The sequence below is a fragment of the Diaphorina citri genome, unplaced genomic scaffold (genome assembly GCF_000475195.1).
Source record: "Diaphorina citri unplaced genomic scaffold, Diaci psyllid genome assembly version 1.1 scaffold1104, whole genome shotgun sequence".
NCBI classification, from domain to species: Eukaryota; Metazoa; Arthropoda; class Insecta; order Hemiptera; family Psyllidae; genus Diaphorina; species Diaphorina citri.
The window spans coordinates 66,795-79,894 of record NW_007378533.1 but is presented as its reverse complement, the minus strand read 5'-3'; the positions used below and the strand labels follow the sequence as shown (position 1 = coordinate 79,894).

The following is a 13,100-nucleotide window of genomic DNA, read 5'->3' as shown; positions in this document are numbered from 1 at the left end:
ATTCTTGGTAATTATTAATTATGCAGAAGTCACGTCCGTGGAAAAGAAAAGCTCCTTTTTGTATTTAACCTAACCCTATAATAACACTAATCACTGCTTCAATTGTGAAAACTCTTTCTTGCATTAAACCTAACCCTATAATGACACCAGTCACTGCTTGTTTGTGCCAGTTCCTTTGGTAGCAATATTCCACGGACGTGACTTCTGCACAAGTACCCTATTCTTAATTTCTTATCCAACAAAATAAAATTCAAGAAAATTGCTGAAACAATTTTCAATATTTGTGTTGTGGTTATGATTTTTACGTGGGTTTGAACTTCTTATCCAACAAAGTAAAATTCAAGAAAATTGCTGAAACAATTTTCAATATTTGTGTTGTGGTTATGATTTTTACGTGGGTTTGAACCAACAACCTGCAAATACCTAACTATTTATCATTTGGAACTCTTTTAACTAAATTCATGAGCTTAGCTGGTATCGTGAGAGTGGATTAACATACTACCTGTACCTACAAAATTTAATAGACTTACATTTTCTGTTGATGTCTCCACATTTCCATTCATTTTGTTCTGAAAAGTAGAAACACATCTGTGGAGTAAAATGAAAAACATTAGACATAGGTATTTGAAGGGAAACCCTCTCGGCTGCTAAGGTCATATTGGGCTTTATGCGTGATCACTTTTATCCCTGGAATTTCAACCATCTCTTCAATATACCTTTGATTTTGAATAATGAATTATATTGAAAGATAACACTGCGTGATTGACTATTTATATTTATTACTAGTTTATGAAAGAATTTCATTAAACTTAATAGGTTTTGAAATATTTTCCTCCAATAAAATCACACGTGGGTCTATCAAGGGTGCCGGGAGGCGTGCGAACGTTAAGAGTTTGAAGCGATATCAACTTATCAACACGAAATCAATCCCATCTAAACACGAAAGTCACGAAACAGAGTTTGAGTTATAGAGCATTTTCATAGTGAGGATAACATTGCGTGATTGACTATTTATTACTAGTTTATGAAAGAATTTCATTAAACTTAATAGGTTTTGAAATATTTTCCTCCAATAAAATCACAATTGGGTCTATCAAGGGTGCCGGGAGGCGCGCGAACGTTAAGAGTTTGAAGCGATATCAACTTATCAACACGAAATCAATCCTATCTAAACACGAAAGTCACGAAACAGAGTTATAGAGCATTTTCATAGTATTCACGAGCCTAGTTTCATTTCAAAATCGTAAGCATTACCTACAAAAACTGACGATATAGCAAAAATCTGGTCAGGTCTAAAATGTGATGAGCGAATTATGTATGTACCTTTGTGTTAAAAACATGGTCACCAAATTACATCAAAATTAGACTAACCATTTGGAAGTTAAGAACTAACCGTTTTAAAGGGCTTCTATGATACCCCAAAGGGCCAATCAGACACATCCTTTCTCACCTGATGTTGTAGACTTTGCATCTCCGGTGTAACAGCATCTTGTTTGAGCTGCTCTATTTCTCTCTCATATTTAGCCACCAACTCTTCCAGGCCGCTATGTTTACATTTGGCCTGGGTGAGACACAATAGTTCACTCGCTTCTCGCTTGAGGCGCTCCATACAGGTGTCTAGCTCAAGGCGTAGGTCGGAGTAGTTCAACTTATCTTCGTTTACAAGATGGGAAATGTCTGGCGCAAAGTGAACATGCTGAGGAATAAGAAACACATGAGATATAATTCTGTCTGTATGTCTGTGTGTGTGTATATGTCTGTCTGTTATGCTAAATAGAATAATTATATTTATCAAGCAGGGTCCGTCCCTCCGAGAATTTTTTCTGCGCTGAACATGCTCGAAAGCGGTTCCGTACAGGGCGTACAGTCTCCGAGCATTCAGAGTTCAACAAATTTATTTTATTTGAAAAGAACTCGGGGCTCGGGCTCGGACCGCTCGGACTCGAAAGAGGTTTTTTTTACGCCATTTTATCATTTTAAAAAAAACCTCTCAACTCAACTCTGTGAAGTGAGCAAACCGCGAAAGCAACTTTTTCCTTTTTCTGAAAGTTGGAAAAACGAAAAAACGGGATTGGGGATCCTGGGTTTCTGGAATTTTTGGTTCTCGTCATCTCGTCCTTGTCCTTTCCCTTAAGAAAGTTTGACCTTAATTAAAGTTTGGATTTAGGTACTCAAAACTCAAACGTATAGAAATCCAGTGTGAATTGAGTCTTGTTAAATCTCAGAGCGCTGAACCAAACACTTTCATTAATAGCAAAAGATCCCTAGCTGCTTATCTTTTACCTAGTACCGAGGTAAGGATTTTATCATTTTATGAATTTACATCAGAACCAATCTTAAGACTGCGAGTTCCTGAGTGAGGATTCCCATTAAAACATGTTGTAGAAAGCCCTATTCCCGTTGTATATTGAGGTCATGGTCTATTCACAGCACCTATATTCCACAACTGGTCAAATGATTCACAGGTAATTTGGTAAGAGCTTGATCTGAATAGGTAGATGTGAATATTCCTGTTTAATCTCCAGTAATCATACCGATGGCGATGGAGCATGATTTCACAAATAGCTAGTTGCCAAATGGAAGATAAAAATGGAACAATAAAGACCATAGTCAGTGGCATTAACTTTCTTTCAACCAAACAATGTTTAATTTTGGAGAAAAAGGTCATTTTTAGGTTGCTATTATGAACCCAGAAATTGAAAAACACATTTTTCTAAAATACCAGGAACAAAAACTCAAGTAAGAGATGTATCGTCAATGTATTGCATGTTTTTTTATATTTTTATTTATTTTAATTTCATGACATGACAAGGTTGAATAACAATGCTTATCAAAAGAAATACAATTGCATGGAAAGTGGTAGCTTAGAAAGTATTTTCATTAAAACCACACTACAGTTTCTGGTGCCTTGTGGTGGAGACAAAAGATTAGCTAGGTATGTTGACTTCCATTTCACTCATAATTCTAAGGCCATCAGGTGAGAATAACGTGTTATTTGTCAGGGCAGTTCTTCCGATTGCAAGGTTTTTGTATGCTAGGCTGAAACAAGAGGGAAGAGTAAATGAGTTATAGAGTGTAATTGAGTAAGAGGGAGAGATAGAATAAGAGTGAGTAACCTTAAGTCACTCACTATCCATTCAGGATAAAATTCCGTGTACTAAAACTGCAGACTTTTCACTGGACTTGGTATTGCAAAATCACCCTGCCAGTCCGGCCTCGTTTTGTCGCGATGTCGCTAATTCTTTCTCCAGAGTGGCTACAATGTCGCGGAGTTCCCAGATTTTGGTTTTGGCCTCGGTGAGATTTTCGTCACTCGTTGTCTTCTCCTCGATCATAACCTGTGAAAACAAATTCAATACACTTCAATTAATACCAATAGTTCGAAAAAATTCTTTCTTCTTAACTTTCTTTTTAACGTTGAAATGTTTTTGCATTACTTCAGGACACATTTCTCCCCCCCCCCTTGATCGTCTCATTATGCCTGTTTATTCAAGGAGATAAAAATGAAATTCAGTCATAAAATGTTCACTCTGGTTAGGATTCGAACTCTGCACCTTCCGGATGAGAGTCAATGGTGCTCTTAACCAATCAGACACAGAGGTGGGCTTCACCTTTCTTTCTTTAATTCTCTAGGACTACAAACTACTTCCTCACCCTGGCATCACTTACCTTGATTTGTTTCTGAGCCTCTTCCAGTTGCTGCTCGAGTAGTTTAGCCTCGTTATCAAACGAGACCGCGTGTTTCTGTTCTCTCAGCGCGGCTTTGAGCTGCTCTATTTGTCCCAGTAGTTCTTCTCTTTCTGCATCTCGCTCTGCTGCTTGTTCCTCTATGAACTGACGTGAGCTACGTAACTGAGCGTCAGCTGCTTCGATCTGAGGAAATTCAACATAATAAGTAGGTAATAGACTTTTGGTCAAGATTTTTTGTTCCTATTCACTCTTGAGTGGAAGGGAACCACTGGGCGAAGTTAATACCGGAGGTGTTCTCTATCAACTTAGAGCTCAAATACTAACTTAAATAAACGAGGATAAAACTCCATTCCTCGGCTGCGATGAAAGGCGCCTTCCTGTGAACCCAGCGAGCGTCTTGATCACTATGTCACCGAGGCAGAACATACCTAAGAGCGCCTAAAAAATCCAAAAATCTGGTCAGGTCTAAAATGTGATGAGCGAATTATGTATGTACCTTTGTGTTAAAAACACGGTCACCAAATTACATCAAAATTGGACTAAAGAGGGGAGAGGGGAAATTCAAGTATAGGGTGCTCAAAAATTTCAGTTTCTCCGAGGTTCACGCTTCACGGAGCCACGGAGGACTTGCTTTTCAGCAGAATTTCGTTTTGTTTCAGACTCTCCAGTTCATGTTCATATTTCGATATCTTATCTTCTGCAGTTTGAACCCTTTTCTTCAGTTGAGATTCTTTCAATTTCAAATTAACAATTTCTTGTTGGTTGCTTTGGTTTTCTCCTTCTAAATCACCTCGTTCTCTCTTGTATATCTCGTGCTTTTCAACATAAACTTTTAATTCCTTTCTTAAAGTTTCAAAAAAAAAAAAAAAAAAAAAAAAAAAAACACTTCAGAGAACAGTGTAGACCTCACTTAATAGAAAGAGAGTAAAAAGGGGGTTTCTACGAACTCCTGAAAGTCTGTTGAATAGATTTACTCGGACTCACAAAAAAGCCCTGGCCCACCAATAATTTAATGTATTTTTAAAGCTCATTCCTAAAGGGAACTTAGCTAAGAATTCCTTCTGTGTGTTAATTGTTGAACATAGATCAAATTGGACACACAATTTATCGCAAAACAAATCAACAAAATGGGTGGATAACTACCTGCTAATTTTTTTAACTACCTGCTATTTTTTTTTTTCCGACTCCCACCCAGACTTCTCTCTCTCTTCTTTTTTAATATTTAATAACAATTTTAATCTGTTTTACAAACAAAGTACCTATTATTCCAGGCACTATTAGACAAACAAGGTATTACTTTCCATTAGTTTATTCTGGAGTCTGTGGGATTAACAGAAACATTGTTATGACTATTTTATCCCGTAGTCGGTGGAAGTTCTATTGTTGGGACTTTTTTCCTTCTAATTTTCCCTTTTGTTGTAATTGTTTTTATGTCAAAACTAGCCTTAAATAATATTGTATGTTGGAATAACATTGCGACTGATCAAAAATACATGGAAAGTTATCATACTCAGTTATCAATTTACGAGGGAAAAAAATGCCCAACAAACGTAACTCTTCGGGCTCTATTGGACTTTTTGGCGCCCTTGTCTGAGTAAGTTTTACTGTTCCTTGAATTATTTACTAGTAAGTATATCAAAAATACATGGAAAGTTATCATACTCAGTTATCAATTTACGAGGGAAAAAAATGCCCAACAAACGTAACTCTTCGGGCTCTATTAGACTTTTTGGCGCCCTTGTCTGAGTAAGTTTTACTGTTCCTTGAATTATTTACTAGTAAGTACCAAGTACCACAGCATGACAAGTACGTAGGTATTCCAAATTCCAATTAGTCATCATTATTCATCAAGCGAAGTGAGTTCCAAGTTTCAACTTGACGATTTTGTTTTTTAGTTTCTCTGTATATCTATTTGTTCCATCGTAACTTGTGAACGGTATGTCTGATTTTGATTAAATTTGTTAGAATAATTGTTATACACATTAGAGACTTTTGCCTTCTAGGCGGACAGGCATTTTTTTTTTTTTTTCAAGTATTTATTAGGTAATAGGTAAGTTAGGGTATGTCTGATTTTGATTAAATTTGTTAGAATAATTGTTATACACATTAGAGACTTTTGCCTTCTAGGCGGACAGGCATTTTTTTTTTCAAGTATTTATTAGGTAATAGGTAAGTTAGGTACGTATAATAAAACAAGTGAAAACAGATCGTACTTGAATAGTAGTAATTGATTTTGAAGTAGTTGTTGGCTGCCGTCTCCAGGTCCGGTGACAGGGGTAACTCGTAACTGTGGCCCCCTGGGGACGCCTTGTAACTTCGACCGGACCGAAAGCACAGAACCCCGTTGGACAGTACGATAACACACACGTACAACTGACACCGAATGTTCATCCTGGAGCAAAGTCACCCCGGTTTGTGTGTCCTCGACACTGGACGAAATTCGAATAACATCGTACGGGTAGGACTCGGCAGCTTTTATACTCGACACTAGGGGAGGTGTTTTTGGCGGAGAAAAAAAAGTTTGTCAGATTTTTTGAAAATTTTCCTTCTTTACGCTTTTTTCTGGAGTCGATTTTCTAGGAGCCTATCCGCGCTGAAATTTCCATTCATGTTTTAGAAACGTACCGAGGTGAGGGAGGAAATAACCAGAGTTGGTTTCGAACCACCTGTCTCCCGATCTGAAATTTTAAACCGCTAACCCCTCTCGTAAATTGCTGAAACTTTTATAGGGGGATATTTAGGGAAATTAGGGACAGAGGACTTATTTTCGAAGTAGAGAGTTTGACCTGACCATCTCCCCTTCATTTTCAGTAAACACTTGCGTGGTATGTGGGAGGGAGCGGGATCGAATCTCAACCGAGGCTAGGAATAATTCTGATCTGTATCTGAAATTTAACGCGGTAACCACCACAGTACAGAGTTCGGTATCTTTTGGCGAAGCTAACTGATATCGGTTAAATATCCAAAATGTCGATTCGGGACGCGAATCCGCGAACATAATTGCCAAATCCGCGAACATAATCGCAAAATCCGCGGACAAAATCGCCAAATCCGCGAACATAATCGCCAAATCCGCGAACATAATCGCGAAATCCGCGAACATAATCGCCAAATCCGCGAACATAATCGCGAAACCCGCGAACATAATCGCCAATTCCGCGAATCTGAAATTTAACGCGGTAACCACCACAGTACAGAGTTCGGTATCTTTTGGCGAAGCTAACTGATATCGGTTATAAGTAGGCTTGCCGTATACCCTTTGTGGCTCGCAGCGGGCCGCACAATTTGACCAGGCGGGCCGCATGCGGCCCGCGGGCCGCCAGTTTGACATGCCTGCCTACAAACTTGGTAGACTCTGTAGAGAGTGGTCTCATGTGACCAAGTCTAGAAAAAAGTCTACAGTGTACTGGAACCTTTAGAGGGGAAAAGTGTATGTGAGAAAGAAGGAGATAGGGAAGGAGGGAGAAGGGGGGGAAAACAAGGTTTCTACTCATCACTTTGCGGGCTTATTGTTTTGGCCACTCAGGCCACCTAGTTAAATCCATCCCTGCTCCACAAGCATGGTAAACTACATTTAAGGTTTCAAGGTGGCCTCATTTAAATTAAAAACCCTGTTCCAGAAAAAGCTTCACATTTAACATTTCACTGTTTTTCAAAGGTATGATTTCTGATGTGAAAAAACTTTTTAAAAAAAAGTTGTTGATTTCAGAGCTGCATAACTGCGTTCCTGAAAGCAACTTTATAACCTTTTTGTACTTCGAAGCCTCAGTCCATCATACTTACGTCATCAAAGTCTATGTCCTCAACAATCTCAGATCGCTTTCCCAGGAATTCGGTTCCGACTGTTCGTTTGTGTTCGGAAATACCCGACTTCAAAACTTTCCAGTTAAACCGCTAACCCCTCTCGTAAATTGCTGAAACTTTTATAGGGGGATATTTAGGGAAATTAGGGACAGAGGACTTATTTTCGAAGTGGAGAGTTTGACCATCTCCCCTTCATTTTCAGTAAACACTTGCCTGGTATGTGGGAGGGAGCGGGATCGAATCTCAACCGAGGCTAGGAATAATTTTGATCTGAGCCTTGAACATAAAGCAGCATTTATGGACATAACCTGAATTGGCATTGTTCGGCATCACCTCAATCTCAAACACATCCATACTGTAAATAGAAACTTTCTTAAAAACCAAAAGAGTGAGGGAGAGGGGAGGGGGAGAGAGAAAGGAAGAAAAAGAAACAAAGCTAAAAAAAGGAACAGGTCTTAAAAACCAAAAGAGTGAGGGAGAGGGGAGGGGGAGAGAGAAAGGAAGAAAAAGAAACAAAGCTAAAGAAAGGAACAGGAAAGAAAAAGGAATCTTAAAAACCAAAAGAGTGAGGGAGAGGGGAGGGGGAGAGAGAAAGGAAGAAAAAGAAACAAAGCTAAAGAAAGGAACAGGAAAGAAGTTTCAAAGAAGAAAAGAGTTGGTAAAGTAGACACAGAGAGAAGAGAGGATTCAAGTGAAACAAGAAGAAATACCATCTTGCAATGTATTACGTCCTCAACACTATTGCGTATCTCATTAGGAAACGAACAGATAACATGAGAAATAAAAGAAGAACAGGTGAAAATAGTGGCGAAATATGAACAAACCATTTCCCGTTATTCAGAGGAGATAGTTTTTCACGAAACCAAAGTCATCGAGCAGTACTTCAATCAAATAAGCAGCAAAATCTACTAAAACTAGAGATCATGACGTGTAAATGTTAACTTTTTCAGCGACACATACAGTAGGTATTATAACTAACTAATCTACCTAACTATCTATTAAAAGCCAGCACTAAAACTAGAGATCATGACGTGTAAATGTTAACTTTTTCAGCGACACATACAGTAGGTATTATAACTAACTAATCTACCTAACTATTTATTAAAAGCCAGTCTAGTTACATAGCTTTGAGGGTAGCGCGTCTGCCTTGTAATCACTAAGTCGCGGATTCGATTCCCGTCCGGGGGCGGATTTTATCCTGACCGGATAAGGATCTCCTTGATCGAAACGCCTATAGCATTTAGGTAACTACAGGATTCGTAGAAGCTTAAACTATCTTTTAGGGCTGTGAAGCCCCTACACCTACACCTAAGCATCAGATTGGGCTTTTTATGTATAACTACAGGAACTTTACCGGATGAACTTAAAGTATCTCCTTGATCGAAACGCCTATAGCATTTAGGTAACTACAGGATTCGTAGAAGCTTAAACTATCTTTTAGGGCTGTCAAGCCCCTACACCTAATCATCAGATTGGGCTTTTTATGTATAACTACAGGAACTTTACCGGATGAACTTAAACGTCCCCCACTGGAGGTATCGTTATGGCACAGAAACAAAGGAGACAGTTGTGGATTCCTTCTTGTCTTTCTTTTGAATTAGAGAGACTCGATGGGTTTCGAATTACCTATGACGAAAAAAAAGAGAAGAAGGGGAAGAAGGAGGAGGAGGAGGAAGAAAAAATAGAATTCGGTTGCAACCTAGGTTTTCGGTATAAAGTTCAGGGTTCAGGTTGGCTTTTTTACCATTTTGGTCCATTAGTATTTATTTTTTAATGTGATCTCCGGTTCCTTGGTTTCTTTTATCCGCGAGTGCCATTTCTCCTTATTACTCATTTATTATCTCCTTGATCGAAACGCCTATAGCATTTAGGTAATTACAGGATTCGTAGAAGCTTAAACTATCTTTTAGGGCTGTCAAGCCCCTACCCCTACACCTAAGCATCAGATTGGGCTTTTTATGTATAACAACAGGAACTTTACCGGATGAACTTAAACGTCCCCCACTGGAGGTATCGTTATGGCACAGAAACAAAGAAGACAGTTGTGGATTCCTTCTTGTCTTTCTTTTGAATTAGAGAGACTCGACGGGTTTCAAATTACCTATGACGAAAAAGAAAAGAAAAAAAAAAGAGAAGAAGGGGAAGAAAGAGGAGAAAAACAAATAGAATTAGGTTGCAACCTAGGTTTTCGGTATAAAGTTCAGGGTTCAGGCTGGCTTTTTTTACCATTTTGGTCCATTAGTATTTATTTTTTAATGTGATCTCCGGTTCCTTGTTTTCTTTTATCCGCGAGTGCCATTTCTCCTTATTATTACTCATTTATTTTTCTCCATTATTTTAAATTTATTTCCTTGTTACTGTTACTGTCATGGTTTGTCACGTTTCTGTTATCATTATCATCCACATTGTGGAAACAGGTATCTTCCATAGAGGCTGAGTGGTAATGGTAAGCTCAGGTTACTTTTGGGGGAGGGGATTACCATTGAAACTGACAGAAACGGAAGAGGCAAGTTTAAAGAGCAAGTGGCTTTTATTTTAATGTAGGACCATTTCACCATTCCCAAATTTCTCAATGTTTGCCATAAAAGTATTTTTTTTTTTTAGATCGACGTAAATTTTAATCCAAATTTTGAAGATCAACCCATTAGATTCCATAATACGATCAGTTTTACTTAAATTGTGATCTCGGTAATCATTTAGAAATTAGAATTGAATGTTTACCATTTTAATCCCTGTTTCAGATCTTTCTTCCATCGCTCTACCTAATCTCTAGGGAAGAGTATCCAGTCCCTCTAGGATGGAAGAGGAGGGAGGCAAGAGAGGAGGAAGAGGGAGAGGGCGAGGTAGAGGAAGAGGAAGGGGGAGAGGGAGAGGAGGGAAGAAAAATGCTCCTGTTCGGGTAAGTAATAGAATATTTCCCTTAAAGTAAAAGATTTGTTGGGCTGTGCGAGAGTAAAGGGATTTTTCAATCTCATCCTTGCAAGTATAAAGAGGGTATATTCTATTCTCCCACCAAAACATCGTTTGGCCTATGATGGTGTCAACGGGGTCATCATAAGTCTTTTCTTTTCTAGATAAAGAGGGTATATTCTATTCTCCCACCAAAACATCGTTTGGCCTATGATGGTGTCAACGGGGTCATCATAAGTCTTTTCTTTTCTACCTCTCTGGAATCAATGGAATACCTTGAAAAACCCGAACGTCAATGCACAGTGAGTTTCATGAAATTCGGTTTCACCAGGTGCGCACTGCTCTATGTTAACCTTACATTCGCGTTGTATGTTGCATTAAATTAAATTAATTGTAGAAGTTTTAACTGTCGGTACATCTAGGGTTCTAGAATGTAGGCAAATCCAATCCATTGATGAAATTCCAAGTTCTACTTCTAGACATTATGAACGCCTGTAAACTCTTCACGTATGCAGTGTGCCAATTTATTTCCACTTCAATAAGTTTCAGTGTGTTTAACAAGTTATGTAAACCCAAAAATGGAATTGTAAAAATAAAGAATAATAAAAATATCACATTTGAAAACTTGTTTTTGGCTTTGTTTTTTTGACTCTCAACATAAAATCAAAACAAAATAATAATCGTGTGATCACACCTTTGTTTTCCAATATTATATTTCTTTTCTATGATGTGATTAGAACAAAATTAAACTCAGTTTATGCTTTTTCGTTTTCCCATTCAAAAATGTCGTTTGATGCAAAAAGAGCCTTAAAATAATGGAATGGTAAAATTTGTAGCCTCGAATATTCGTACTGTAGATAAGATGGATTTTGAGTTTTGAGGATATTGAATTTCAAAGAAAAGTAACATTTCCATATAGGTACCTATATAATATATTTTCCAGAGAGGTAATTATTTGGAATATTTAGCTTTTTTTTCTTTCTTTTTTTTAGGCCCGACCCGACTTTTTTTTCCACGTAGGTACCTTCTTTTAAAGATCTCTTATCAAGTCAAGGTTAGATGATTGAAATTATTAAATTAAATTAATTGTAGAAGTTTTAACTGTCGGTACATCTAGGGTTCTAGAATGTAGGCAAATCCAATCCATTGATGAAATTCCAAGTTCTACTTCTAGACATTATGAACGCCTGTAAACTAAACTCTTCACGTATGCAGTGTGCCAATTTATTTCCACTTCAATAAGTTCTAGGACTTTGACCTCAAGAGTCTTGTTAATCTTTTTACAAAGTGAGCTCTTCCACCCAACCAACAATTAGATGGAGTGGGAAACGAGTGTGTAGGTATCTAGAATACCCAACACATCCCAAATAAATAAAATGACGGGTGAATTTCTAAACAATATCAACAATCTTCCAAGATACACGAAGATTGGCTTGCAAGGATGAATGGAAGAGAAAGAAATCTGTTCAACCATCTTGGTGACATACTGGTCCATCCGCCAATAAGTTTGAACAAGAAGCTGTGAGAAGAATAACTTGAAACATGTTTTCATGTTCACTTTAAAACTTGCATGGATTTCACACAATAGCATGTAGGACAATGAATGATTTCAAAAAGATTGTACATTTTCTATTTTTAGAGATAACGTCTCGATAAAAAAAGGACACTTTAGTTGAAACATAAGTTTTGTGTTGCATTTAGAACTACATTTCCACACCTACACAATTTTCATGACACAAATAACAGTGAATTTAATCGAGTAGGGCTAAAAAAAAAAAAAAAAGCGGAGCGGAAAGCATCTAGATCTTTTTGCTCTGAGCTCTATGCGGTTCGACTTCGTTGTTTCCCTTTACCTGCTCGAAACTCTATGCAGTCTATGCGCTATGCTCTGACTCCGTTCCACTCTCTTTTTAACTCATGGTGAATTCAGTCTACCAGCCAGACTAAGCTCGTATACCTACTCCCTGTTTAACGTCCCCCCGCCAGACAGCCTTGTAAGCGCTACTCAGTGTAATTATTCAGTGTTTAATAAAAAGGAAAAAAAAAAAAAAAAAAAAAAAAAAAAAAAAAAAAAAGCGGGGCGAAAAGCATCTAGATCTTTTTGCTCTGAGCTCTATGCGGTTCGAATTTGTCGTTTCCCTTTACCTGCTCAAAATTCTATGCAGTCTATGCGCTATGCTCTGACTCCGTTCCACTCTCTTTTTAACTAATGGTGAATTCAGTCTACCAGCCAGACTAAGCTGGTATACCTACTCCCTGTTTAACGTCCCCCCGCCAGACAGCCTTGTAAGCGCTACTCAGTGTAATTATTCAGTGTTGGGCTTGTTTTAGGAATATATTAAAAAGATAATAGGTAAATACCTAATAAAATCTACGAGCTACGAGATGTTAACATGTATTTTAACCATAAAATGCCGTTTACGCCGTTTATTTTTAACACATCTGTCACGGGTCATAATTCTTGTGGAGATAAATATTCAATTAATACAATGAAATAAATAGAAACGGATCAACCAGTTGGGCACAAAAGCACTTCATTTGGGAAGGTTTATCAAAAAATATGTAGCTTTCCAAAGAATAAAGAGAGACTGAAAATATTAAAAAAAGCAAACATCCTCAGACTCAAATACGAACGCGTAATACACGACGGGGATTAAACAAGGAATGTAAACCAAGGGACTAGGGGACGTCAGTGA

General features: G+C 37.9%; 3 protein-coding genes across 3 annotated transcripts in view; 1 reads left to right on the top strand and 2 right to left on the bottom strand.

The window, feature by feature from the left end:
- Positions 1-6,081, bottom strand: part of LOC103514228 (nucleoporin nup211-like) — a 21,651-nt gene extending 15,570 nt beyond the window's left edge. Inside the window, exons 1-8 of the mRNA XM_026827260.1 lie at positions 5,904-6,081; positions 4,311-4,420; positions 3,670-3,873; positions 3,202-3,338; positions 2,946-3,039; positions 1,451-1,696; positions 920-933; positions 531-588 (exon numbers count right to left, since the gene is read on the bottom strand). Of these exons, the coding sequence (XP_026683061.1) occupies positions 531-588; positions 920-933; positions 1,451-1,696; positions 2,946-3,039; positions 3,202-3,338; positions 3,670-3,873; positions 4,311-4,420; positions 5,904-6,081 (1,041 nt within the window). The remainder of the gene's footprint in view (positions 1-530; positions 589-919; positions 934-1,450; positions 1,697-2,945; positions 3,040-3,201; positions 3,339-3,669; positions 3,874-4,310; positions 4,421-5,903) is intronic.
- LOC103514226 (E3 ubiquitin-protein ligase Hakai) overlaps positions 2,058-13,100 on the top strand; it is a 12,578-nt gene continuing 1,535 nt past the window's right edge. The window contains exons 1-3 of the mRNA XM_017446127.2: positions 2,058-2,294; positions 10,236-10,394; positions 10,498-10,503. Of these exons, the coding sequence (XP_017301616.1) occupies positions 10,292-10,394; positions 10,498-10,503 (109 nt within the window). The 5' untranslated portion in view covers positions 2,058-2,294; positions 10,236-10,291. The remainder of the gene's footprint in view (positions 2,295-10,235; positions 10,395-10,497; positions 10,504-13,100) is intronic.
- The window catches only part of LOC103514223 (thioredoxin domain-containing protein 9), a 22,108-nt gene continuing 21,800 nt past the window's right edge, over positions 12,793-13,100 (bottom strand). The window contains exon 6 of the mRNA XM_026827262.1: positions 12,793-13,086. The gene's annotated coding sequence lies outside the window, so the exon portion shown is untranslated. The remainder of the gene's footprint in view (positions 13,087-13,100) is intronic.